This window comes from Lates calcarifer, linkage group LG15 (genome assembly GCF_001640805.2).
Source record: "Lates calcarifer isolate ASB-BC8 linkage group LG15, TLL_Latcal_v3, whole genome shotgun sequence".
In the NCBI taxonomy this organism is placed as follows: Eukaryota; Metazoa; Chordata; class Actinopteri; family Centropomidae; genus Lates; species Lates calcarifer.
The window spans coordinates 1,539,606-1,563,004 of record NC_066847.1 but is presented as its reverse complement, the minus strand read 5'-3'; the positions used below and the strand labels follow the sequence as shown (position 1 = coordinate 1,563,004).

Here is a 23,399-nt window from a genome sequence, read left to right as displayed (position 1 = left end):
ATTTGGAGTTTAGACAACTTCAAAATAAACCTGCTCCACCTGAAGAACACCTCAGCTGCTAACGTAGATTTTAATGTTCAGATTTAACTGTTCGGAAAACGTATCGTTAAACCAAGAACGTGAACCGATTCAAACGTATCTCGGGCAGCAACATGTCCACAGAAAAAAACTGAACAGCACTATGTGTGTGACTGCCGGCAGCCATCTTGAATTCTTATGTTGGAGTTGGTGGGTTCCTCCTGAGTTACAGTTTAACAGCTCCGTCATGCGTATGTAACGTCTGTCGGATAATAAACGAGCTGAGACGAGAATCTGCAGAAAGACAGCGTCTCTGCTTCCTGTTTGTCGTCATGACAGCACCTCATTACCTGCACCATCATCAGGTAGATTTACACCTCGACCTGACAGGTACAGCAGCTTCTATTCCACTCGTCTAACTTCAGTGTGCAGTGATCTGAGTAAGCTGCCGTTAGGAGGTCAGAGGTCACAGCACGCAGATGGAGGAGGGGGTGATTAGAACAGTCAGTACTGAGCTGTCCTAAAGCAGCAAAGTATCTGAGTACATTTACTGCAATGTGAGGCAGATGGACTTTACTTGAGTTGTTTATTTTCATTCTGCTTTATACAACTACCACACATGGCCACAAAGAGACACAAAACAACCACAAAGACACACAAAACAACCACAAAGACACACAAAACAACCACAAAGACACACAGAATGACCAGAAACAGATGCAAATGAACCTCTAACAGACAGAATATAAGCACAAAACAACCAAAATAACCTCGAACATACAATATTACTGCAAAGACAAAAGAGTCACAGAACAACACAAAAACACACACAATGGCCTTTAACAGATTCAAAATGACCAGAGACAGACATAAAATACCCACAAAGTAACACAAAGTGAAGCAAAAGAACTACACATAACACAAAACTGCCTGAAGACACACACAAAGACACAGGAAATGACAGCAAATACACACAACACCACAACTACAAAGAGACACACTAAAGTCTGTGGGTGTTCCTGTGTTTGACATCAGTTGTCTCATAATCGGTCCATGATTAGACTCCACTCACAACAAAGACACACAAATGATCAGAAAACAAATCTAAACAACATTTCTTTGTGGTTTTGTTTGAAACTAAGAGCTGGAACTAAAGATATTTTACCACTGTGGTTAGTTTGAGTAAAATCAGTTTCTTTTAGCTCGTTAACTCATGAAAAAGTTGTATTTTTGTGTTATTTTTTTTATCCGGAGGAGGTTTGTAAAGTTTGCTAACATCATGCTGCGGTGTGTGTCCATCAGCTAACAGTTGTTATGCAACGGTTTGTGGCTGATGTTATTGTGCGTGAGGCGTTCAATGTCACCTCCTCCATCAGTAACAAAACAATGCTTAAAGCAGTTTTGAAAACTTCCATTTGTTTTCTGACCGTGTTGTGTTGTGTAACCTTTACAGCGGTGTGGACGTTAACGAGGAGGGCGGGTTCTGCAAAGACAGGAAATCCTGCCGCTGAACCCGGAAGTGGGTCTGCTGGTGGAATGTTTCTGTTTTTCGGTTCAGACCTGGTCCCGTTTCTGCTCCCGGACCCGCTGCGCTTTGCCCAGTCATGCCCGTAACGGGACAGGGCGAGGGAGGGAGGGGAGGGGGTGTCACGTGTGTTAGTGACAGCCCGCACCGCGCGTTCTGATTGGCCCGACGCCGCTCCAGGCCCGGCCCCTCTGATAGGCTGTCCCTGCCGACGTCACCGCGATCAGCTGTTGGAGCTCCACAACAACAACAAAAGAAGCAGCAGTCGGGGACCGAGGAGGAAACGGACTGAAGGAGGAAAAAAAGAGAAGAAAGCTGAGCCGCACTGTGACTCCCGATGTACAGTCCTTAAATTAACCTTTTTATATTTTATTTCTTCCGCGAAGAAACCTCAAGTTTTTCTATTTTTCGAAAAGTAACGCACCTACCTCAGTTTTTAAGGATTTTAATCACGGTGTGAAACTCGGTTTACATCTTCTTCTTCTGCCGCAGGTGAGTTCTTTGTTTCGGCTCGGTGACCATTAACGGCTCCGGTGCCTCTCACGCTGAAGCTAATGCTGTTTTCCCACCACGTTACAACAAAGACGCTGTGTGCTTTTAACAAAGAGGCGAATGTCGATGTGTTATGTTGTGTTATAATCATCAAACGATGCATTTTTATTCGGCTTACGCTGCAGGATCGCGAGCTTAAAATCTCGCGAGATTTTGCAGCTTTAGCTCTGCGAACTTCGTCTATTTTTCTCGCTTGGATTAAAAAGTCATTCCCAGTTTTGTGAACCTGGATCCTGGAAATAATTTTAAAACATATTCCTGGAGATAGAAGTTAAGCAGGGAGGCTCTGCGGTCCTGCCCTGCCGGTGTAGAGTTACAGCCTCCTCCCCTTCCCCTTTGTAACCAACAAACCCGTCCAACACACTGGGTGTTACTGGACCAGTTTGGCTTTATTTTGACTGGTCAGTGAAGGATATTAGTGCTGGAAGAGTTAGCCGATTAGTCGATTAGTGCACAGGCAAGAAAATTAACCGAGAACAAAGTTGATATTTGATTCTTTATTGATGAAAAGTATCAGTTCGTCTCTATTTTCAGCTTTTTCTAAGCGAGGATTTGCTGCTTTTGTTACATCAGTGTGAATCCAAAGGTCTGGGCAGTTGAAGATGACCTGATGAGCGTTTTATAAACCAAACAATCGATTAATCGTAAGATATTTCGACTTTTAATAGACCGAACAGTTGCTTACATAATGAAAAGAAGTATTGAGCAGCAATAATTTATATTTTTCTGCTTTAAACATCATGTAAGGTCAACAAAAGCAGAAAAATATCAAACACATGATGTTTATAATTTGTAAAATACTTAGAATAATGTGTATTAACTCCTGTTTTTAAACTAACACCGGTGATGATGATCCTCCACCGCGGTTTATGACTAATCCTGCAGCTTATTAACTGTTGTTGCATCAGATTAAAGGTTTTAAACGGCGCCTGCCTCTTTTTTTAACAACCTATTTTACACCCGGATGAATAAATAATGAGTGTGTGATGTAACAGATGAATTAATTGCGGTGTCGCTCAACAGAAAACCGCAGCCATGACTCAGTGACCCCGTTTAACGGCATTAATCGCCTATAAAACGATCCAGGATCCGCTTTCCTCCGTGCAGGGTGATTATTATAATGAGAAGAAAAACATTTATATGAAGATTTTTACCCCTTAATGTCCAGACAGGGTGGAGGGGGTGAATAGAGGAACGGGTGCAGCAGATTATCAGCTCTTCTGTTTTCTGTCACAGCTGCTCGATGTTTACAGAGGCGGAGTTTGGCTTTTGTTCTAGAAAACAGAAGAAGGAGAAGAGGCGCTGTCTATTTTTTTCTTGTTTACGCGTGATGAATGTGAAAACAGAGAAATACGAGCCGCAGCGAGAGGTTTAAACGCACCACAGGCGAGGCTGTCACCGTTCGATTCGAATCGCGGGAGCGTTCAAGTGCTCGGAGAAAAGATCGGATACTTTAATTTCAAGTTGTCAGGCGTTGATAAGTCGTTCATATCGGGTTGGATTCAGTGTGAACAGCGGTGTTAGCCTCCCAGTGTCGATTACTGCCCTTATTTTAACAGCTAGCTTAAATTTTAAAGGTGTAATCCCTGATTTAAAGCAAAGTTTCAACCTACAAAGATTAAAAACACTGTTGGGCTCTGACTCCGAAATCCACTGACAGCTCTAGACAACAACTAAAATGCAAATTTAATGTTATTTTAATGTCACTACAGGTTTGTTTACATCAGTCATTTTGTAAACATGGGTGTGAAAAAGGCTGTTTTATCTAATATAGTGTTAAAAATGCTACTTTTACTGCTTCACCTGTGACTGATGCTCAATAATCAACTGGTAAAATAGAAAATATGCTCTTTTGTTGATTAAAAACAGAGATACGTGCAGACAGGGAGCTGTAGTTTTTCATCCCTCAGTGTTGTGTGCAGCCTGAGAGGCAAAACTCAGGGTAAAAACAGCCTCTCTCCTCTGGTTTTGGCAGCTAGACTCTTGGCTTTAATCCAGTGATATAGTGTGAAAGGATGCCTCCCTCCCTCCTTTGTCCAGCAGCTGCAGTGGGACAGTGACACTGATCATTTCTTCCTCACTAACCCTACTTACTGTGGTCAGAGCAGCTGCCAGCCAGCTGTGTGTGTCCGTCCTCCGAACACAGCACATCCCTTTATTTACCGGTGAATAAAACGCTCTGCTCGCCCCCGCCAGATCGATAACCGAAGGAACTGCAGCTGCTGCTCGCCCCCATCGGCTCTGACAGGAAATTAATCCTGCCTCAGTTATGGTGCTGATTCATACGGGCTCATGAGCCAGGTCTGGAAATATGTGTTTGTCTTAGAGCTAATACCAGCAGAGCAGTTGTGTGTGTGTGTGTTTTCTGGCTCTTTAATTAAGGTAAAATAATCAGCTGTAAACATTTACTGCCGCTTCATTGTTTTATGGTGTTTGAATGCGTCTTAAAATCTGTTTATGATCATTTTCCATTAATTCATTTTCTTTAAAATGTCCATCACAAGTTTCCAAAGCCAAAGATGATCCAAAACATAAAGAGATTTAGTTTAAAAATGCTATAAATCACATGTCAACTAATTTTCTGCCAAGGGACTAAAGGTTTAGCTAGCACTGCAGCGATTTATCAAAAGATTTTTAGGCAGAAAATTTCAGTTTCAAGCTTCAGAAATATGATGTTTTGATGCTTTTCTTTGTCATATGTGTTATTAAACTGACATCGCTTTATTTTCACTATTTTCTTGCATTTTCAAGACAAAACTGTTCATAGATTTATCAAAAACAGATTAATCCACAATGAAAAATATCAGTTTCAGTTCTTGTGGTTCCCGAAACAGTTATATGATAAAAATAAGCTTCGTTTTACCTCTGTGTGCCTCTTTGACTTCTCTGCACACAAACCAACATTCACAAAAAGAAGGATGGTGGAAACACGAGGAAAAGGATGAAAACCTTAATTCTCAGTATTAAAAACTGGTAGGTTTGGTTCCTCTGTCCTGCAGCAGAGTACACACAGTACGTACAGTATCTTTGGGGGTTGATAAAGTTACCGGTAACTTAATAATTACTTGGCTGGTTGCAGAGATTCTTGGCTTTCAAAATCCCCGTCTGACCTGTATTCTATTTTAGAACAGAAAAATCCTCATACGCTGCAAATTCACGACTGTAGATGACACTGGAAATAACACGGTGTGAGTTACAGGCCACAGCATCACCGTTATGGTTGACTCCCTCGGCTCTCATGGAGACCAAAAGCGAAGCTAAAAGAGGGGAAATACTGGACTTACATATTGAAGTATAGGCAACTTGTTGCTATCAGGTTCACTATAGCACTTTTTAAATGCCCCTTTAAGTGTTTTTAGCTTGTTTTACTGCCCCCTGCTGGCCAAATCTTTAACGTCTACAGCTGAAAGTAACAACAACGGTTCCTTAAAACATCTAAAACAAAAGTTTTGATCTGGTATTATCATGGAATAATGAAAAAATAATGAAGACAAGATCTGTATAACTAAACAGTTTGAATATACGGCGTCAACTTGATCAAGTTTAGTCAAAAAACAAGCCCTTTTTACAACTTTCTAAAGGAAACCTTTGACCTGTGGTTTCTTATTAATACTCAGATTTGTCTCTACTGTCTTGGATTTAATCAAATTTCTCTTTCTCATCTCCTCTCAGGGCTTTTTTTTCTACTTCCATATTTGTTGAAACGACCCCGACGTCGAGCGATGTCTAGCCTTTGTCTGCTGGCCCTCAGATGATCCATGACCACCCCTTATTGATGCACTTTATCGCCTTTCCGGAGCCTTCCTCCCTGCCGAGAACCCCGCAGCTGATGACCAAAGCGCCTGCCACGCCTCCCCGCCGTCGCCCCGTGCCGCGTGCCTCCCCCAGCCCCTCCCTCAGCCTCCCCCAGCCCCCGCAGGACGCCCAGGGATGTTCCAGAGGTTCGCCAGCGCTCTGTTCGGGGACGACGTGGAGGAGCTGAGTCGATGCAGCCGACCCGGAGACGGCAAAGAGGAGGAGGACGACGACGAAGACTGGATCTTGGTCAACTACCTGGGTAAGTCTCACGGAGAATAGGTATGGGGTGATGTGAAAATTTCACGTCACGATTATCCTGGCCAAAATAATTGCGATTAATGTTATGATTGACTTTAAAGGAAGAACTAGTAAATTGCAGTTAATTCTCTTCCCACAGCAGAGCTAGTTGCTGTTTAGCTACATAGCTAACTAGTGATGGGCATAATTAATTGTTGATCGATTAATGATAGCTAAGAATTTATAATAATAACTGATTGTTAATTTTTCCGATGATCGATCCATTCCTATAGCTAACATTACCTGGCTAACATTAGCTTAATTCACCGGTGACCAAAACGGCATCGTAACATAACAAACATTTAAACAAATGTCAACGTAAATATAATTAAACCAACACTCGCTGCGTTCAGTAACTGGAATGACTGGAAAATCGCAGGGCTCCCCCTTGTGGCGATTCAAAATAAATCAATACAGGACTGAATGTTGGCTAAACAGATTTTTTTACGTCACTCGAGAAGATATTAACGATTATCCCGATGATGGAATTTCACTTTAATCAACCTATTGTGAGTGTTTTTTATCGCAAATCGTCCGTCTCTTGTTTATTTCACCTTCCTGTGTTTGAGGAAGAGAACTAAATCCACTCTTGGAAAAACTAGTCAGCAGATCTTGAGTTAAGATTATTTTTGTCAAACTAAGGATGGGGGTTCATTTAATATGCAGAGAGAAAATAAACCGACCTGTAGCAGATTGGAAAGATACTGTATAACTTTAGACTGTTTTAATAGCAGCTAAATGTCGAGCCAAGTTTCCAGACCTGCCCCCCCCCCCCCCCCCCCTCCAAAAAAAAAAGATCCCAGTCAAAACAGACACCCAGAGAGTTTAGAAACACACAGTAACACACACTGTATACAGAAACATGACACACTGCAGTGACTTCTGGATGGCTCCGAGTGAATCTTGGCTCGGCCTCGGTTTGGCCCACCGTTCACCCGCCGCCCGTCCTGACTCGACCCGACCCTCGTCTCCGATTCCACAGCTGTGTGAATATTTCAGGGTGGAGGCAGGGCGGCTGGCCCACTTCATGCTGGGGTGAGAGGGTGGGGAGGCATCAGGCAGTTTATGGTAATCAACCTGTAAACAGGTCGAACAAAAGCGTCTGAGGAACCAGAGGAGGTAAAAATAGACTCTGGTGGTTCCCGTTCTGGGCCTGTGGAGGTGGACATGTATGGGCACAGAGCTGCCTCTGTCATCCCAACACACCTGGACACAGGCTCCCGTTTCTCCCAGGTGCATTGTAAAGTTAGAAACAGGTTGTGAGTTCTGCAGCAGACCAACTAAAGCTCAGGATAAAGATTCTGTCCTGGTTTGTTTCAGATCTGACGGTTTAAATGTGAAGAATTCTCTTTATTCTCTTCATCCAACACGACTGTAGTCACCTCCTATAAACAGCTATACATTTATGTCCCAGTTTTACATGAAACAGGTCAAAATTTCAAACTGTAAAACCACATTTGCCACCTGCTGTGGTTTTAACTGAAGTTAAAATGATTTTAACTGCAGGAAACAGCGCTGCACAGAAGTACCGAGTCATCCTGCAATGACCAGCTGCACGTGTTGTGCAATAACTGCACAAAACATAATGTTAAATGTTGTTAGCTGCACATCTGTGTTGATGACTTTTGTGAGCAGAAATAATGATTCAAGTCATTATTTTGCAGATTTCAGACGACTGCATGATGGAGAAGTGTTTATGCTTGAGTAGGAAAAAAATGATATTTGAGAACCTTTGCTTCTCTAAAGTGAGGTATTGTTTGTTTGTCGGTGTCAACAGTAGGATTAAAGTTTTTGAAATGAAACCCAGCCCTAAAGGTCAAATGATACTTTCTGTGTCTGCACAGACGTCCAGTTTATGACCGTGCACACCAGCTGTACACGTGTCAACACGTCCCAGCATGCAGACCCCCGGTGTAGTATAAACAACTGCAGGCATGTCTGTGCTTTGCAGGGTATCAGCTGTAGAAGTGATGTGCACTGTGCAGCATCATGTTTGCAGAGCGACCGTCGTCTGCAGCTGAGCTGAGAGCTCGTGCGTGAGACGGAAAAAGAGCGAGAGCAGGGAGAAGTCTGGTGTTTGTGTGGACTGAAACCTGCAGACTCTGAGTCTCTGTGGTTCATGGAGGAGAGGGAGTTTTGTGGAAGGTCAGCCGGTTCGTTCGTAATCCACACTGCCCTCGTTAACCCGACGCACAGCCTCAGCTGATATCCCGCACCTGAAGCCTTCTCGTGCTGCAGAACGCCCGCAGCCTCCGGAGGAAGAGATCAGCTGCTGGGAGCTGAGTCAGCGCTCCACAGCTTCTCAGGCCTGTTGTGGAGTAAACAAGGATTCCTCTGTGAACCCCTGGGAGTCGGGGCCGCCGGGCGGCGCTCGGGTCACGTGTGGAAACGAGCTCCAAACGCTCGCTCACATGCAAAGTGGCATGCATACAGTAAACAGAGAGAGCACAGAGGTCAGGGAGATGATTCTGCCTGCATAAAAACCAAAAACCAGTAAAAGTGAGGTGAGTTATTATCCACAGGCTGCAGTCCTTAAACAGAACAGACCTGAAATCAAACAGACGTCTGCTTAGTTGACACAGGGTTATTTTTAGCCGCCAGCTTGAGCTCATGTTGCCTTTCCACATCCTAACTTCCTGCGTCTCTGCGAATCATTAGAAGCCAACGTCAGATCAAAACAAGATCCTGGCTCGCTTCGTTTTTTTGGCCGGCCTCCTGTTTTTTTGGGGGGATGCATGGCGGTGCAGGGTGTTGGCGCGTCTCACTGGTGGTGATTGGTGTGTGAAATAACACACAGCGGTTGTTTCTGCAGCTTCTCGTAGAGGAAGCAGGGCTGGAAGGAATCGGGCGGTCGTGAGCAGCTCTGTCGGGCGAGGCAGGTTTGCATACACACAAACAGAAACATGTGGTTTCAGTCGGACATGTGATGCTCTCTGGCTGCTCTGCATCAAGAACATGATTGTTTACATGGAGCTGCTGCGCAGACAGGCCACAGCTCCCCCTGCTGGCAGGATGCAGACATTACACTGGTGTTTTTAGCTCTGTAATTTAAGAGTTTGATATTTACAGTATGTTGAAGCAGCAAAACAACAGCTGGACAACTCAGCTGTGTGTTGAGTGGAGGTATTTAAAGGATCAGCACCGTTGTAGAAGGTGACTCTGAAAAGTTTTGCACTGAAACAATTAGTTAATCAATCAGTTCGTCAGTTGATGTAGACTTTTTCTAAATTTTAAACTCCATGTCCACTCGCAGGCTCTGTAACTTTCCACCCACTTTGTCTCTGTCTGTGCATGATGTCCTGTTCTGAGACGTCCTCTTTAACGCAGGAAATGATTCTTCTTTTTAGCTGATTCCCAAACGGACAGAAAAATCAAATGTTTTTTTAGATCTTGAAAAAGTTTCTGTGTCATCTCGTAAAAGTCTTTTGTTTCACGAGATTTTCCTTGAGATCTCTTAAAGGTTTCTCAAGGTTTTCCTTGCAACTTCATAAAAGTTTATTGAGATCTCACAAAAGTATGTAATTTTTCCCTCCATGTCTCTTCTCAGGCTTTTAGATAAAGTTTATTTTATATGTTTTAAAGTTGTTGTAATTAATGGAAGCTGGTCTCTCTCTGCAGCTGAAGCCTGCTCCGGTCAGTGTGGCGATGGCCTGTCTGGATCCACTGTTGGTCACAGGGAGGAGGAAGAGGAGGAGGAGGAGGAGGAGGAGGAGGACCTGGTGATGATCCCCTCTCCGGTGGCCAGCCCCCCCATCCGCTACGCCTCCTGCACCTCCCTCAACTCCACGGCCGACACCGACCCGGACGGCGGCGCCGAGGAGGACGAAGAGGACGAGGAGGAGGAGGAGGGCGGCTTCCTGCGGCTGGACGCCTGCTCTCTGGAGGAGAGCTGGTTCGTCACCCCCCCGCCCTGCTTCACCGGCCGCGGCAGCCAGCCCGTCCTCCTGGAAACCAGCCCTCTGGAGAACCTGCTGATCGAGCACCCCAGCATGTCCGTGTACGCCCACCACAGCCCGCCTCGACTGACCCTCGACCCCCTGCAGCGCTCGCTCGACCGGGAGCTGGACTTCTTGTCCGGCAACATGGCCGCCACCCCGACAGCCTCAGGCGGGAAGGAGAAGGCGAGGCGCACGCTGGACGGCCCCCGCCACAGGTAAAGTCCCGCGTTTAGCTTTGACGTTCCCGCTTTAAAAAAAAAGACTTGTTGTTAATTTTCTGCTCTGTCGCCCCCTGCAGGCCAGAGGTGGCAGTCGTCCAGCGCCGCTCCACCCTCCACTCCGCCTGCTACGCCGCGGCGCTCTCCGCCCGCGCCGGCCTCCTGCAGCAGCGGGCGGGAAACGCCGCCCAACGCACCCAACCGCTGTCCCGCAACGCCCTGCGACGCCTCAACCTGCTGCGCCCCCCGAAGGCCAGCACCGTGCACCTGCACCAGCCCAGCCAGAGACACCTCAACTTCTGAGGTCGCGGCAACATCACCTTCATCATCCGCCATCATCCATCGTCAGCATCAGCCTCCTGTAAGCAGTATGGGAATCTAAACTCTGGTCACACCTCCAACACCAGCAGCAACAAGTTCACCTTCATCAGCAGCAGTCGCTAACACACCTGATCAGTTCTGAAATCTGATTGGACGGTCGAGTGGGGAAAATGGCTGCTGATTTTTAAAAAACTTTATCAGCTCATGTGGTCAGTTCATTAAGCATCTCCTCCTCCTCGTCTTCATCATCCATCCTTCATATCGATGCTGAGAAGAAGGGATGTGAAAGAAGAGGCCTATCCCTTCCTCCTCCTCCTCCACGTCTCTCTCTATTGGACCAGTTCACGTCCAATCACAGAGAGGCGACGAGTTGCCACGACGACGTCCACCTCCTCCTCCCCCTCTCTTTCTTTTTCCTTCTTATTCTCGTTCTTTACGGACAACTTAACGTGTAGAATCAATGCTGTAGGTCACTTTACTCGGCGGCAGGTTCACGGCGCGGCAGCAGGATGGTCGGGCGAAGTCGTCGTCGTTGCAGCGACAGTTTGTCTGGCAACTTTCTGGGCAACTCAAGAGGCAACAGGCAACAGGAGACATTTCAGATCCTGAATCACTTGAACAAGTTTTGGCGCAGCAGCACGACGTTGCCGTTTAATCAGTGCAGGAGTGTTGTGATCGAGACGCCCAAAAAGTTGCCAGAAGCAGCAATTTTTGAGACTTGAGGTGTTAGCGTTGCTCGTCAGGTGTGTTTCTGAAACGGGCAACCTGAGCCCTGCTGGTTTTAAAGAGGCTGTAAGTCAACGAGTTGCTGCAGCTTTAAAGGAAAAATCCCCTCAAATAATCTGACTCTGTTTCAGCCAGCACTTTGTCGTTGCTGAGGAAGGTGAAGAGTGACAGATGAGGCTGTTTACCAAGCAGGGAGGGTGTCATGAAAGACACTAGTTGCATTATGGGAAATGTAGGATCCAGTGTTTTTGGAGTTTAAAGTCAGGATATCTCAGCCTCAGCTGCTTTAATATTTCACTACTCTTCACTACTTAAGTCCAAACAATCTTTGTCCAGGTCCTGCTTCCAAATAACTGACCCTGCAGAATTCATGATATATTACATTTGGAAAACTACAACAAGTCCCTGGAAGTGCAATATTAAATCAAGAGTAAACAAATCAAATTCCTCTCAGAGGAAACTGAAACTGTTTTGAAGTTTTTAAAAAGACATTAACTCCACCTCCATCTTGAACACAAGAGTTTTTGCAGGTGTGAACGTGCTGCGTTCACAGGTTTTTCTGGAGGATATAGTGACTGAAAACTGAGAGACAGAACAGAGAGTTTAATGAGCCGTCAATTCTGACTCAAACCCAAACCTTTCCTGCAGCTGCTTTGCCTTTTTACTCTGTTTTCTACTCTGATACTGTAGGTGTAAACACCTTTTTTCCTTTAAGGAAGAATCCCTCGCTCCCTGATTGTTGGGGAACTGACTGCATGTCACATAGAATAAAAACCTCAGTAATAAATGCATCACCACTTACTGTTTTCTATAGTTTTAGAGCATTTTTAGGGGATTTTTCCTTTGATTTCCCCGTCGGTCGTCCTGCGGCGCCGCTTGAACCTGCCTCCGACTTTGTAATTCAGTACTTTTCACAATATTTTTTTGGAAAAATGGAAAAGAAAGGAGAAAAAAAAAAAGACGGTAAAAATTACTGGGTTAAATATCACTAAACGCCTTGTTTTAACGGTAGCTTTGAGATGAATAGAAATGTAAACAAAAATGTATTTAAAAAAAAAACTTCCAAAATATTTTTTGAAAAGAAAAAAACAAATTACATATCAGTATGAAGTTGGTATATATGCGTCTATGGTTTCTTGCTTAAGTATGTTTGGTTATGTTAGTGTGCAAACTGTTGCATGGTTGTAGAGTTGTGTTAGTGTCACGATGGTGGAAAAAAAAAAGAAAATGGAAAAAGATTTTTTGTTTTCTTTTCAGTAATTTGTATTTGTTTTGTTCTTAAATGAATCTGCAGTCCACTTCTCAGGGTCACAACCAATCACCTTTACACTTTTAGGAAAATGCAGATTTACTTGACGGCTGACGATTCTTTGTGCACGCTCAGACTTTTTCCAACTCTGTCCTTTGCGAGTTTTCCCTCGTGAAAATTGTTTTGTGAGAAATATTTTGACTTTTTTTTTTTTTTAGTTCAGAAACTTCTCCTGGTCCCAGGACTGTGAAAAAAAGCAAACGAACTCTTGACGCTCTCAGTCGACTGTTGGAAATCCATCGAGATGGAGAGAAACATGTTGGTCTTTTTCTGCGATGTTTATATCTATTTTATTTTGCTCAAGTGTTCCTAACATGGTTTTAGAAATGTACTTTATGCTTTTTAACTATTCTACTTTCCATGTTAACTTAGTTACATTTTGTTTAACTGTTTAAAATATTTAAACCAAAAAAGTAGCAGTGACCTTTAACCTTTCGCTAGTTTATAATACTGATGTTCTTTTGGATTTTTGTTTTTTTAGTTGTAGACGTTAATAGCTCTTGGTCTCGGCTCTGTAATGGCGGACAGTTTAACATGTCCACTGTAGGGAAAAGTGGAGTCGAGTCACCGCACTGCAGGAGAAATAATCCAGCTCACAAAGTGACTGAGTCGACTGTTCGACAGCACGTTTACGTTAAGAGGAAAAATTAAATTTTAGAAATAAAAATACATATGTTGAATCCAAATTATGAGATACTAAGATGAAATGATGACATATTTAATCATTATACTGAACTCATAGTTCTTTTCATAATTATTTCAATTTTTTGACTTACTGTCACAAAAAATCTTTTTTAATCTAAACTTTTGTGGCATTAACAATCAAAATTTTAAAATTTGTTGTATTAATTTAAAAAAAGATAAAATTTTGACTTACTGTAACAATTTATTTTTTTAATCGACTCAGATTTTAGACATAGTCTCTCATTATTTTGACTTACCATTTGTATTTTTGATGTTTTTATCTTTCCTAACATTTCCTGGCTGAAATGAGCTTCAATACTGAGCCTCAGATTGAAACTTTAAATTTGAATATTTGGAAAATTGTTGGGAAATTTTGCCTGATTTTGATATTTTTTGTGTCCTTGAATGATCCTGACACAGAGATCCAACTGTAAACACATATTGTCATTTTAAAGTTGGATTTTAGCGAATAGATCCTGTTTGAAGGACACAAGACTTTTTGTAATAAGAACAGGACTTTAGATTTGAAGGCTCAGTCACTTGTGGTGGAGACTTTTCGCAGTGTGGTCCCTGAATCTCTGGTCAAATCTGACTTCAGTTTGTGTCTGTGAGATGGTAGCATTAATAAGAAAGCACTAACAAACGTTTGTTAGGTGTCTGTATGGTTCGCTGTAAATAATCCTAACAGATAGTGGAGTGTCTCTTTTGTTTTTGTTTGTTTTCTGGTGTATTTAAGCTTTTATTTTATCTCTCGAATGTCTTTTTCTCTCTCTCAATCTTTACGATCGAGCTTTGCAATCATGGACGATGTCATTATCTTGTGATGTTTTTTGAAAAAGAATTTAAAACTTAAAAGACAGAAGGGATCGGAGGAGGCGAGGATCTGTCTCCTCCTGCTGTCAGGAGCCTTTAAAAGTTTTATTTTTAGCTTCTGTTCTCATTTCTCCATCATCAAACTAACAGGGATTTGTAATGTTTTTTGTTCAATGCCTTGAAATTTGTGGATCACGTGCCTTCCAGGTTGAAATGTTGTAATGACAATGCATCAATGAAGAACTTGAACTCTCTCTTTTTTTTTCTTTTTTTGTTTTTTTAAAATGTCCTGAGTGGACGAAATAAATCAAAACACACAAACAGACATCAGAAACCAACTATGCACCACTCGGAGGAAGCTTCTCGCCACCACCACCCGCCCAGCTTTTATAACGACTCAACAAACCAGACAGAATGATGTAGCAAAACCTCTTTTCTCCTTGTTGTTTATTTTGAAAACGAAAAAAAAGTGTGAAGAATATTTTGTGGCATTTTTTATTTTTCACCAAGTGTTAGACTTTTTTTTTTTTTTTTTGCTTTTATTTTTGTGTAGTTTACTGGAAAAAATACAGCACTTTGCCAAAAAGAAAAAAAAGGTGTAGGAATTCTAGGGTTAACTTTTTATTTATCGAACATAACTGGTCTCCTTTTCTTTGTATTTTGGATGTTATGAATGATCAACTCTCTGTTCTGATGTCAGAAACAAAAAAAAGCTAATTAAACGTGGGGTCATCTGTTTTCGAACTGTAATAGTTAATACATGTGATCTCTTATTAGCCGAAAATAAATGTTTTCATATGCAGCTCTCCTGTCTCAGTTCATTTTAGCTGAGCTTTAAGGCTCCTCCATTTAACCAGAAAATAATCAGGAACATGTTTATCTCCTTTTATGATACAAAACTACTAGAGGGAAGTACTTTATCACAGTTCTGAGGTTTTTGTATTTTAATTTAAAGTTGAATTATTAGATTTATGACAGCTATAAGCACACGTTATGTTTCAGATTAAGATTTTAAAAGCCAATAATGACCTTTTTTTTTTTTACCACAAAGCCAAATGTAAAACATACTCTGTTTTATCTGTGTGGTAAATGCAGAACTTTAACTTGTAATAGAGGATATTTTAGTCTTAATACTAGAAGACAAGATACAGACAATATCACAATTGATTTGATGCCTTGACTTCATGCCTTAGCTGCCAGTTATATTGCTAAGTATACAGCCTCAGATCTTCCAGCAGGACTCATCTGGCTTCTCCCAAGACCAGATACACTGTCTTTCAGATCTGGATCACCCTGCCTAAAGATCTGAGACTCTCAGAATCAGTAACATCTTTTAAATGATCTCTTAAAACTCATCTTTTAAGTGGTAAACCTCTAGTTCTTAGTGTTGAAAACATTCTAAAGCACTTTATAACTTTATTTAGACAGCACCTTTCAGAACAAAGTTTATCATTATCATTATTATTATTAAATAATATAATGTAAGCGTGCTGAAACATTTAAATAATGTTCTGTAAGAGAGTAAATATCATTTCTATCTGCACGTATACACGTCTATGTGCCGTCTGTCGATGTTCTGCTGTTGCACAGTCTCATTAAATATTAAAAATACGAGTTAAAATCACGGTAAAAACAGAAGTAAACACTCTCACCAGCAGCAGTTTACTTTGACAGCAGACCCACGTGCTCCCTCTGTTTACATTCTGCGGAGGGAGCACGCGGCTGTCGCTGCTCGCGCTCTGATTGGCCTGACGTCACGGAGCGCCCTCCCTCAGGCGGGGCTCGCATGCGGAAGCTGTTTCAGTGCCGCGAAAAAATACACCGAATAAGTCCGTAAAATAGAGAAATTACCAGGATTTTAGACATTTGGGTGATTTCTGAGCGAATACCGAGCCGTTAAAATTTAGCCGGAACGTACGGAAAGCGGCGCTCGCGTCAAAAAACCTCCCCGCGATTCGGTGTCCGTTAGAAATGAATGTAGACGCCGGTTAAACTCGGTAAATAACCCGTTTTTTCGCACTCTTGCGGTGCTAATTAACTATATTATCGGGAACGGGAGTGAGCTAAAGCCGTTTAGACATTTACGTTTTCTTCGTTTGCGCAAAACTCACTTCAAATTTAAACATTTAGCGCGTTTCTGTGAACCGGGAACGGGCATGCGCAGTGGCAGCGGCAGGCTGACGCGGATATAAGGATTGGCGCCGGCGCCACAGCTGATGCATTCATTCATTCTTCACTGAGGAGGTAAGACCACCGAGCCGGAGATCTCATTTAGATCAGATTTAGTTGGTTTATAACATATTCCTACTATTTAAGCCTCCGTGGTTTTTGCATCGTGCGTCTTAATCTTAAATCACCATTTTTCTAAACGGAGTTTTGTGTTGAGTGGATTTAAATCTGGACAAGCGAGTGACTGCAGCCAGACATCTTACTGTTCAACTTATATTTTGACTTATTTGAAGGGTTTTCGCTTCTGTTGTCATCTTCTACACCTTGTTTTTTATCTTGCGTGTTATCCTGGAGGTGTGTTGAGTTAAAATCTTTGGTTTTTGTGGAGTTTATCTGATCAAACACTGAGGTGGTGCTTGTAACTTGTAAACCACCAGAAAAGTGGTTTTAAAGTTTGTCTTTTGCCCACTTTCTTCAGTCAAGCTAATATTCAAGTGTTTGCACGCAAAACCAGCAGATCTCCCGTTTATCTGCATATCGTTGTTAGCTGGTTATTGTTGACCTAGTTAGCAGTTACCGGGCTAAGTTTGCTAATTACAGTAGCTCCCCTCCACAACTTAGCCTCGCGGTGGAGCCGGTTTACCGGACTTTAATGGCACTAAATGGACTCCAAACACGTTTATCTTAAGATATGTTGTTCCCTGGAGTTTATTCTACAAGTAGAGCCTGGTTTTCAGTCCGTTTGGTTCATCTTTAGCGGTCATTTCTGCCAGTTTCCCCCCCGAAGACCTGGAGGTTTCGTGGAGGAAGGGCTCAAATCCTCCCGCTTCTACGCTGTGGAAATTGGCGCGTCTTTGAGTTTCAGTCCTCAAATAAACTTCATATTTTCGCATTATCACAATTCAAACTGCACTGAGGATGTCTTAAGACGTGTGTTTAGTCGCTGGAGATGAGAAACTCGGGTTGAAACGCGGCATTTTCGAGCTTTTTTTGTTTGAAATCGAGGGAACAACCAGCCCCCCTCCTTTTTGGCTGCAGCTACCGCACTAGCTCCCCGAACCTGGCTGCCCAGTTTTACTCTTTATTATCACGGTTACATCAGTTCTACCTCTTTAACATGAAGCTGTGGTTATCAGGGTCTTTGCTGGTGGTGTTCCAGCTTTTGTTAACCGCCCATTATTGTGTCTGTGGAGCTGCGTTGGCTCTCTTTATTGGAGGTCACAAGCTAACACACTTTATCTGTGACCACAAGCTAACCACGACTTGAAACCAGGTTAAACTCAGTCTGTAAATGTGATTTTTCTGTCATGTACTGGGGCTCTGCAGTTTCCAGGACCTTCTGTGTCTCCTCCATGACTTTCCAGGACGTTAGTTTATCTATTTAGACTTAATTTAGACTCTTACACAACCTCTCCAGGGCTAGCACATACAGTCACCTCCAACATGTTGTGTACTTAGGATTATTGGGGCCCTTAGCTCCAGAACATGGACTCAGGACTCTCCAAAAGATCATGAAATAACTCCAGGAGGACTGGATTAGTTATTAATCATATATACTTCTGGATGTCTGTATTTACATGATGTTGAAGTTGCTCTTAAATCTCACCTGTTCCTTTCTTCTTCTTCTTCTTTGCAGCGGAGCCATAAACACAGTCGACACCATGTCCAGACGCAGGTAAGCAGCCACCAGTTTAAAGACCTGGGTGATTAACACAGCGTTAATCATATTTTCTGATGTTTAAAGTGTTTGTTGTGCGTTCAGAACAAAGCTCTGTGCTGGTTTTGAGTTTTATGTGAGACCAAACTCTCCATATGTGCACAATAACACCCTGTTTTATTTATTTACCTGTTAGCTGCAGCCCTGCTTTATTTTATTTATTATATTATCTTATTTCAGTGGTCGTATCACACTTCAAGCCAGAGATTCAAACACACCTGAGCCGACCGTCAGAGTCCCACTGAAGAAGAGAAAATCAGAGGTTTGTGTCTCGTGTTAATGATCTGTATCATGTGCGTGGTCGTGTTCGGTGTTTAGATTATTAGCGTCTTTAGATTTAGTCCTGTTTGACTCAGCTGTTTGTTTTTCTTCTTTCTCCAGCCCTCCAAAAAGAAACTACAACCTGCTGCCAAGAAACAAAGCTATGAAATACAGGTCAGTGCTCACGTCTTATTACTGTGTGTGTTTATAACTGATAAGGATGTGTGTTACTAGTTTTATTATCTGTGTTGTTACTCCTCCCTTCTAATGTGACCTGCCCTTTTTTCTTTTTGTTTGAAGCTCTGTCTTATTCACATATTATTGTATATTTATGAGTTTAGGATTTACAGTGAAATATTGTGGTTGATGAGGGCGTCCATTTTGTCACCTTAGTTTATTCTGCCTCTAATTTCTTTGTATTTTTATTTATTTGTAGCCTTGTATTGTTTCTCCCACACCTCTGTATGTTGAATAAAATATCTTCAGCTGGTTATGATTTTAATTTAATGTCTAAAGAGGTTAGAGTGATTTTAGAAGTTTCAAACTGGTTTATCTGCAGCGGTGCAGTACCTGATGTTCACCTGAAGGTGGTGCTGCTTAGCTTGAATGGTAGTTGAGCTTCTTCCAGTGAATCGGAGTCAAACAGTCAAGAACTTAGGAAAAGAGAACAGTTTAGGCTTTAAAGGAAAGAAAACATCTCTTCATCTTTGTTTTGTTTTGGTTTGTTTTTTTAGAAGTGTTGGTCGGAGGACGGAGCGACTCCGTGCATCCTCATCGAAACCCCCCACAAAGAGCTGGAGCCCGCCGACCCATCCAGCTTCAAACAGTACACGTTCAAGAACCTCTTCATCAAGGCCTCGCCCATCCCCCGCCTCAGGTACCTGTGTGTTTTGCACCTGAAATCTGTTTTAGCCTGTTAGCCTGCGTGTAGCTGCTGATCTCTAAAGCGGTCTCTCTCCCTGCAGCTGGGCCAGTTCAGACGACGTGTGGATTAAAATGCTGAACAAGGAGCTGAAGTACGTTCACGATAAGAGCTACCTGCAGAGGCATCCCAAGCTGCAGCCGAAGATGAGGGCGATTCTCCTGGACTGGCTGCTCGAGGTCAGAACTCAGGACCGAGGAGATCACGTTCGCTTCACTCTCTGTTTGCAGGTGTTTTTAAATGTGACCTTTTAAATGTTTGCGTGCAGGTGAGCGAGGTGTACAGCCTCCACCGGCAGACGGCCTACCTCGCCCAGGACTACTTCGACCGCTTCATGCTGACCCAGCAGAACGTCAACAAGGACTACCTGCAGCTCATCGGCATCACGTCGCTCTTCATCGCCTCCAAGATCGAGGTGAGTCGTCCTCCCTCGTCCGCCACTCCACAGCCAATCAAATTAAACCTCCTGTTTCTAACCAGACCTCTTCTTCTCCTCAGGAAATCTACCCTCCTAAAATCTACGAGTTCGCCTACGTCACAGACGGAGCCTGCGACATGTGGGACATCCAGCGCACAGAGCTTCACATATTAAAGGTACAACAACACAAACACTGTTGAACAGGAGAGCTGTAACTGTTCAGTTTTTCTCAGGAAACAAAGAGAAACTAAGATCTAAGTTTAATTTCTTCCTTCTTGGTTTAAGCTGCAAAAATAAAAACTCAGTTTCCTCCAGTGTTTCCCTCCTTTTAAAATAAACTAGTTAAAATGTAAAAATAAAATCTTGTTCTGCAGATTACAGCGCAAAGGAACTAAACTTTAAAATCAGAGTTGTCTCATTTTATGACACAGCTACGTTTTCATTCATTGCAACAGTTTTTAAACAGAGAATCTGTGGAACTGGTCTTTGAGTCTGAGGTGAAACAGTGTCCAGCTGCAGCTAGCATGACCGACAAAATTAGCATATATATATATATATATATAGTTATTTTTGTTCTATTTGAGGAGCAGTTCAGTAAAGTTAGAAACTGCATTGTTTTTGACTTCAGTTAAATAAAATACTCTTATTTCATCTCTGCTTTAAACGTGTTTGGTTCGTCGAGTTTAACCTGCAGGAACTGATGAAGCCTCAGTTCAGTGTCTCCTGACGTCAGCAGAGAGTTAGAAGAATATGACCTGTCAGAGAGTCACTCTCACTCTGTCAGCTGGTTAACAGTCTACAAACGTCAGACTGAACCTGAAGTATCCAGACGCTGAGTTCAGATTGTCTCTAAGGTTAACTTACTAACTCCTCCTCCTCCAGGCGTTGGACTGGAACCTGTGTCCGGAGACGCCCATCTCCTGGCTGAAGCTGTACGCTCAGGTCGAAGCTCAGAAAGACGACGAGAACTTCCTGGTGCCTCAGTTCTCGCAGGAGACCTACATCCAGATCACACAGGTAACAGCTCACCTGCAGAGAGGACGTAGAAGAGGAGGTGGTTCTGATGATGAAGCTCAGACGCTGATGTTTCTGTGTGTGTGTGTGTTGCAGCTGTTGGATCTGTGTATGATGGACATCAACTCTCTGGACTACAGCTACAGCATCCTCGCCGCCGCCGCCTTCTGCCACTTCTCCACCTTCGACGTGGTTCATAAAGTCTCAGGTGGGTTTGAGTCTGGTTCCTGCAGCGTGACGGGGGTGAGGGGAGTGTGTTGAGGTCTTTGTGACCCTGGTCTTTGTGTCCTCAGGTCTGACGTGGGACAGCGTGGCTCCCTGTGTTCGGTGGATGAGTCCCTTCATGGACACGCTGAGATCTGAACCCACACCTGAGCTGAAAACCTTCACCAGAGTCAAAGCTGACGACCGACACAACATCCAGACACACGTGGCCTATCTGGAGCTGCTGGTCAGTTCCTCCATCTTCTCCTCCTTTAGGCATCTTCCCCCTCTTCTTTCTTCATCTCCTTTTTCTTCTCCTTCTTTCCTCCATCTTCTGCTCCTCCTCCTTCCCCTCTCTTTGTCTTCTTCATCTTTTCCACCTCCTCTTTATCTCCCTCTCTTTCTCCAACTTCTCCTCCTTCATCCTCTTCCTTCTTCTCCATCTTATCCTCCTTTTGTCATCTTCTCCTTTTTCATCCCGTTCTTCCTCTCCCTCTTCTTCTTCTTTTCCTTTTTCTTCATCCTCTCCTTCCTCTTTGTCATCACCTCCTCCTCCTTTTGCGTTTTCTTCTTTCGTTGTCCTCCATCTTCCTTTTGTTTTCCTTCGTCCTCTTGCCTCTCTCTCCTCTTCATCTTCTCCCTCTGCTCCTCCTCGTCCTCCACATTGTCATTTCTCTCCTCCACTAACTCCTCTCCTCTCTCCTCCCTCCCTTCAGAGAAAAGCTCAGGAGCGTCACATCCACAGCCACGACTCTCAGATGTCTCCCGTCGCCGTCTCCCCCCTCCTGACTCCCCCCAGCAGCACAGAGAAACCAGCCAATCCCTGAACCTGAACGCATCACCACCTCTACCTCTCCACCTCCTTGGACTCAACATCAGCTCCTCAAACACCTTTTGTTTTTTAGGAAGAACAAACTGCCTGTAGCACACGTTGGATTTTCTTTTAACACTAACTCCTCAGGCAGGTCGCTCTGCTTTTCAAACAGCAGCATTTCGTACCTTTCAGGTATTATTGGGAATTTTACTGGTGCTATTCTGTTGAAATGGAAACACTTTGACACGGTGCTTCAGTCTGATTCTCAGGAAAACGAAAACAAGTTTTGTTTTCTGTGTTTATCCCTCTCACCTGGTGGAAACTCACCTGAACCGCCCTCCTCCTTTTTATTTTTTTATTTTTTTTAACCCCTCGTTCTCGTCGCTGCACGGGAACAACGTGATGATCTCTCCTACAAACTGTTTGTAGCTTCGTGAGCCGCCGGAGGAATCGGTCGCTTCCTAACGTCCTCACACTCGTTCGCGTGGCTCAGTAATTCCCTTTTAATTCTTATTTTAACTCTTGAAACCTGGTTGCACGTGTTTTTGTTACATTCCTGGGAAACTTGACAATTGTGCAAAGTTTATTTTTCTCTTTGCTTTTTCATTTAAGTGCTTGTATTTATTAAAAAGCCTTAGTATGTAAGAAAAATTAAATGTTCATATGTAAAAATACAAAAAAATATGAATCTTTCAGCAATGAATGAGCTCGGTTCGGTCGCTGCCGAAGGCAAAAGCTATTTATGATTTAGCTCTGTGACGCCTGGTGTTGAATTACAGTTCTTTATTAAATGTTGGACACTAGCCTGTCATTTCTTAGTGCCTTTTTAAAAGAACAAAAACCCTGTGACTGTAAAACCTGCAGTGAACAAACCAACCATGGAAACTGTCTGTAGATGTCTGAGAATGTACCTTCTGTAAATAGATCAGACTCAAATGTCTGATTTTCTTTTATATTGCAATGTTTTAAATAAATAAAGTCGAATGAGATGACGTCTGTTTAAAATGTTTCCTGCAGCAGCCTCAGATCATCGGAGATAAATCGGATTATAAATAAGTCAACATTTAAATCAACTGTGCAGCTCAAACTAACAAATGATCTGAGGAAACAAAAACATCTGCAGCTCTTAAAAGATGTGAATTTTTCTCAACACAAAACTTTTATTATTTAAAAGTCTTAAATTTAATCTACATGTTTCTTAAATATATTTTTCTTCCCTGCTGTGGTAACAATAGTTAAAATCTTTTGTCCTGTTGTCTGCAAGTGAAGATTCATTAGCAAAAACTTTTCAAACTAATTTGTCATTTTTAGAGCAACACAATGAGACTTTTAAATCCTAGGGGCAAAGTTTCCTCAGATATTAAATCATAACAGATAATGTGACTTATATTTAAGTTCAGTTTGAACTTCAGAATAGATCATTTGTCATATTTTTGTTTTAAAGAGATATTAAAAACTCTTAAATTTAAGAGGTTTTAGAGACATTTTTAAATCTAAAGTTCATTTTAGAATAACTTCAGAATAGATGAAGACTACAGCTGTGAAGGTCTTAAAGTTTAAATTAAGCTCAATGTGTTTTAGTTTTTCTTTTTAAAACAAACCTCAAGTTTCAGGAAGTTAAACAGCAACTTAAATAAAACACTTTGTCCTGGATAATTACGGTTTGTTTGTTCCTCTGTGA

General features: G+C 42.6%; 2 protein-coding genes across 2 annotated transcripts; both read left to right on the top strand.

Moving 5' to 3' along the window:
* The first annotated feature begins 631 nt into the window (after positions 1–631).
* On the top strand, positions 632–15,001 carry tp53inp1 (tumor protein p53 inducible nuclear protein 1). Its single transcript, XM_018678708.2, has 4 exons — positions 632–2,035; positions 5,768–6,152; positions 9,809–10,343; positions 10,427–15,001. The coding sequence occupies exons 2-4, from the start codon at positions 6,026–6,028 to the stop codon at positions 10,647–10,649; spliced, it is 885 nt and encodes a 294-aa protein (XP_018534224.1). The 5' UTR covers positions 632–2,035; positions 5,768–6,025; the 3' UTR covers positions 10,650–15,001.
* A 1,008-nt stretch (positions 15,002–16,009) lies between these two features.
* On the top strand, positions 16,010–22,710 carry ccne2 (cyclin E2). Its single transcript, XM_018678700.2, has 12 exons — positions 16,010–16,443; positions 18,005–18,043; positions 18,266–18,347; positions 18,467–18,520; positions 19,081–19,223; positions 19,312–19,447; positions 19,537–19,683; positions 19,767–19,862; positions 20,569–20,703; positions 20,797–20,908; positions 20,994–21,151; positions 21,621–22,710. The coding sequence occupies exons 2-12, from the start codon at positions 18,030–18,032 to the stop codon at positions 21,729–21,731; spliced, it is 1,188 nt and encodes a 395-aa protein (XP_018534216.1). The 5' UTR covers positions 16,010–16,443; positions 18,005–18,029; the 3' UTR covers positions 21,732–22,710.
* Positions 22,711–23,399: the final 689 nt, after the last annotated feature.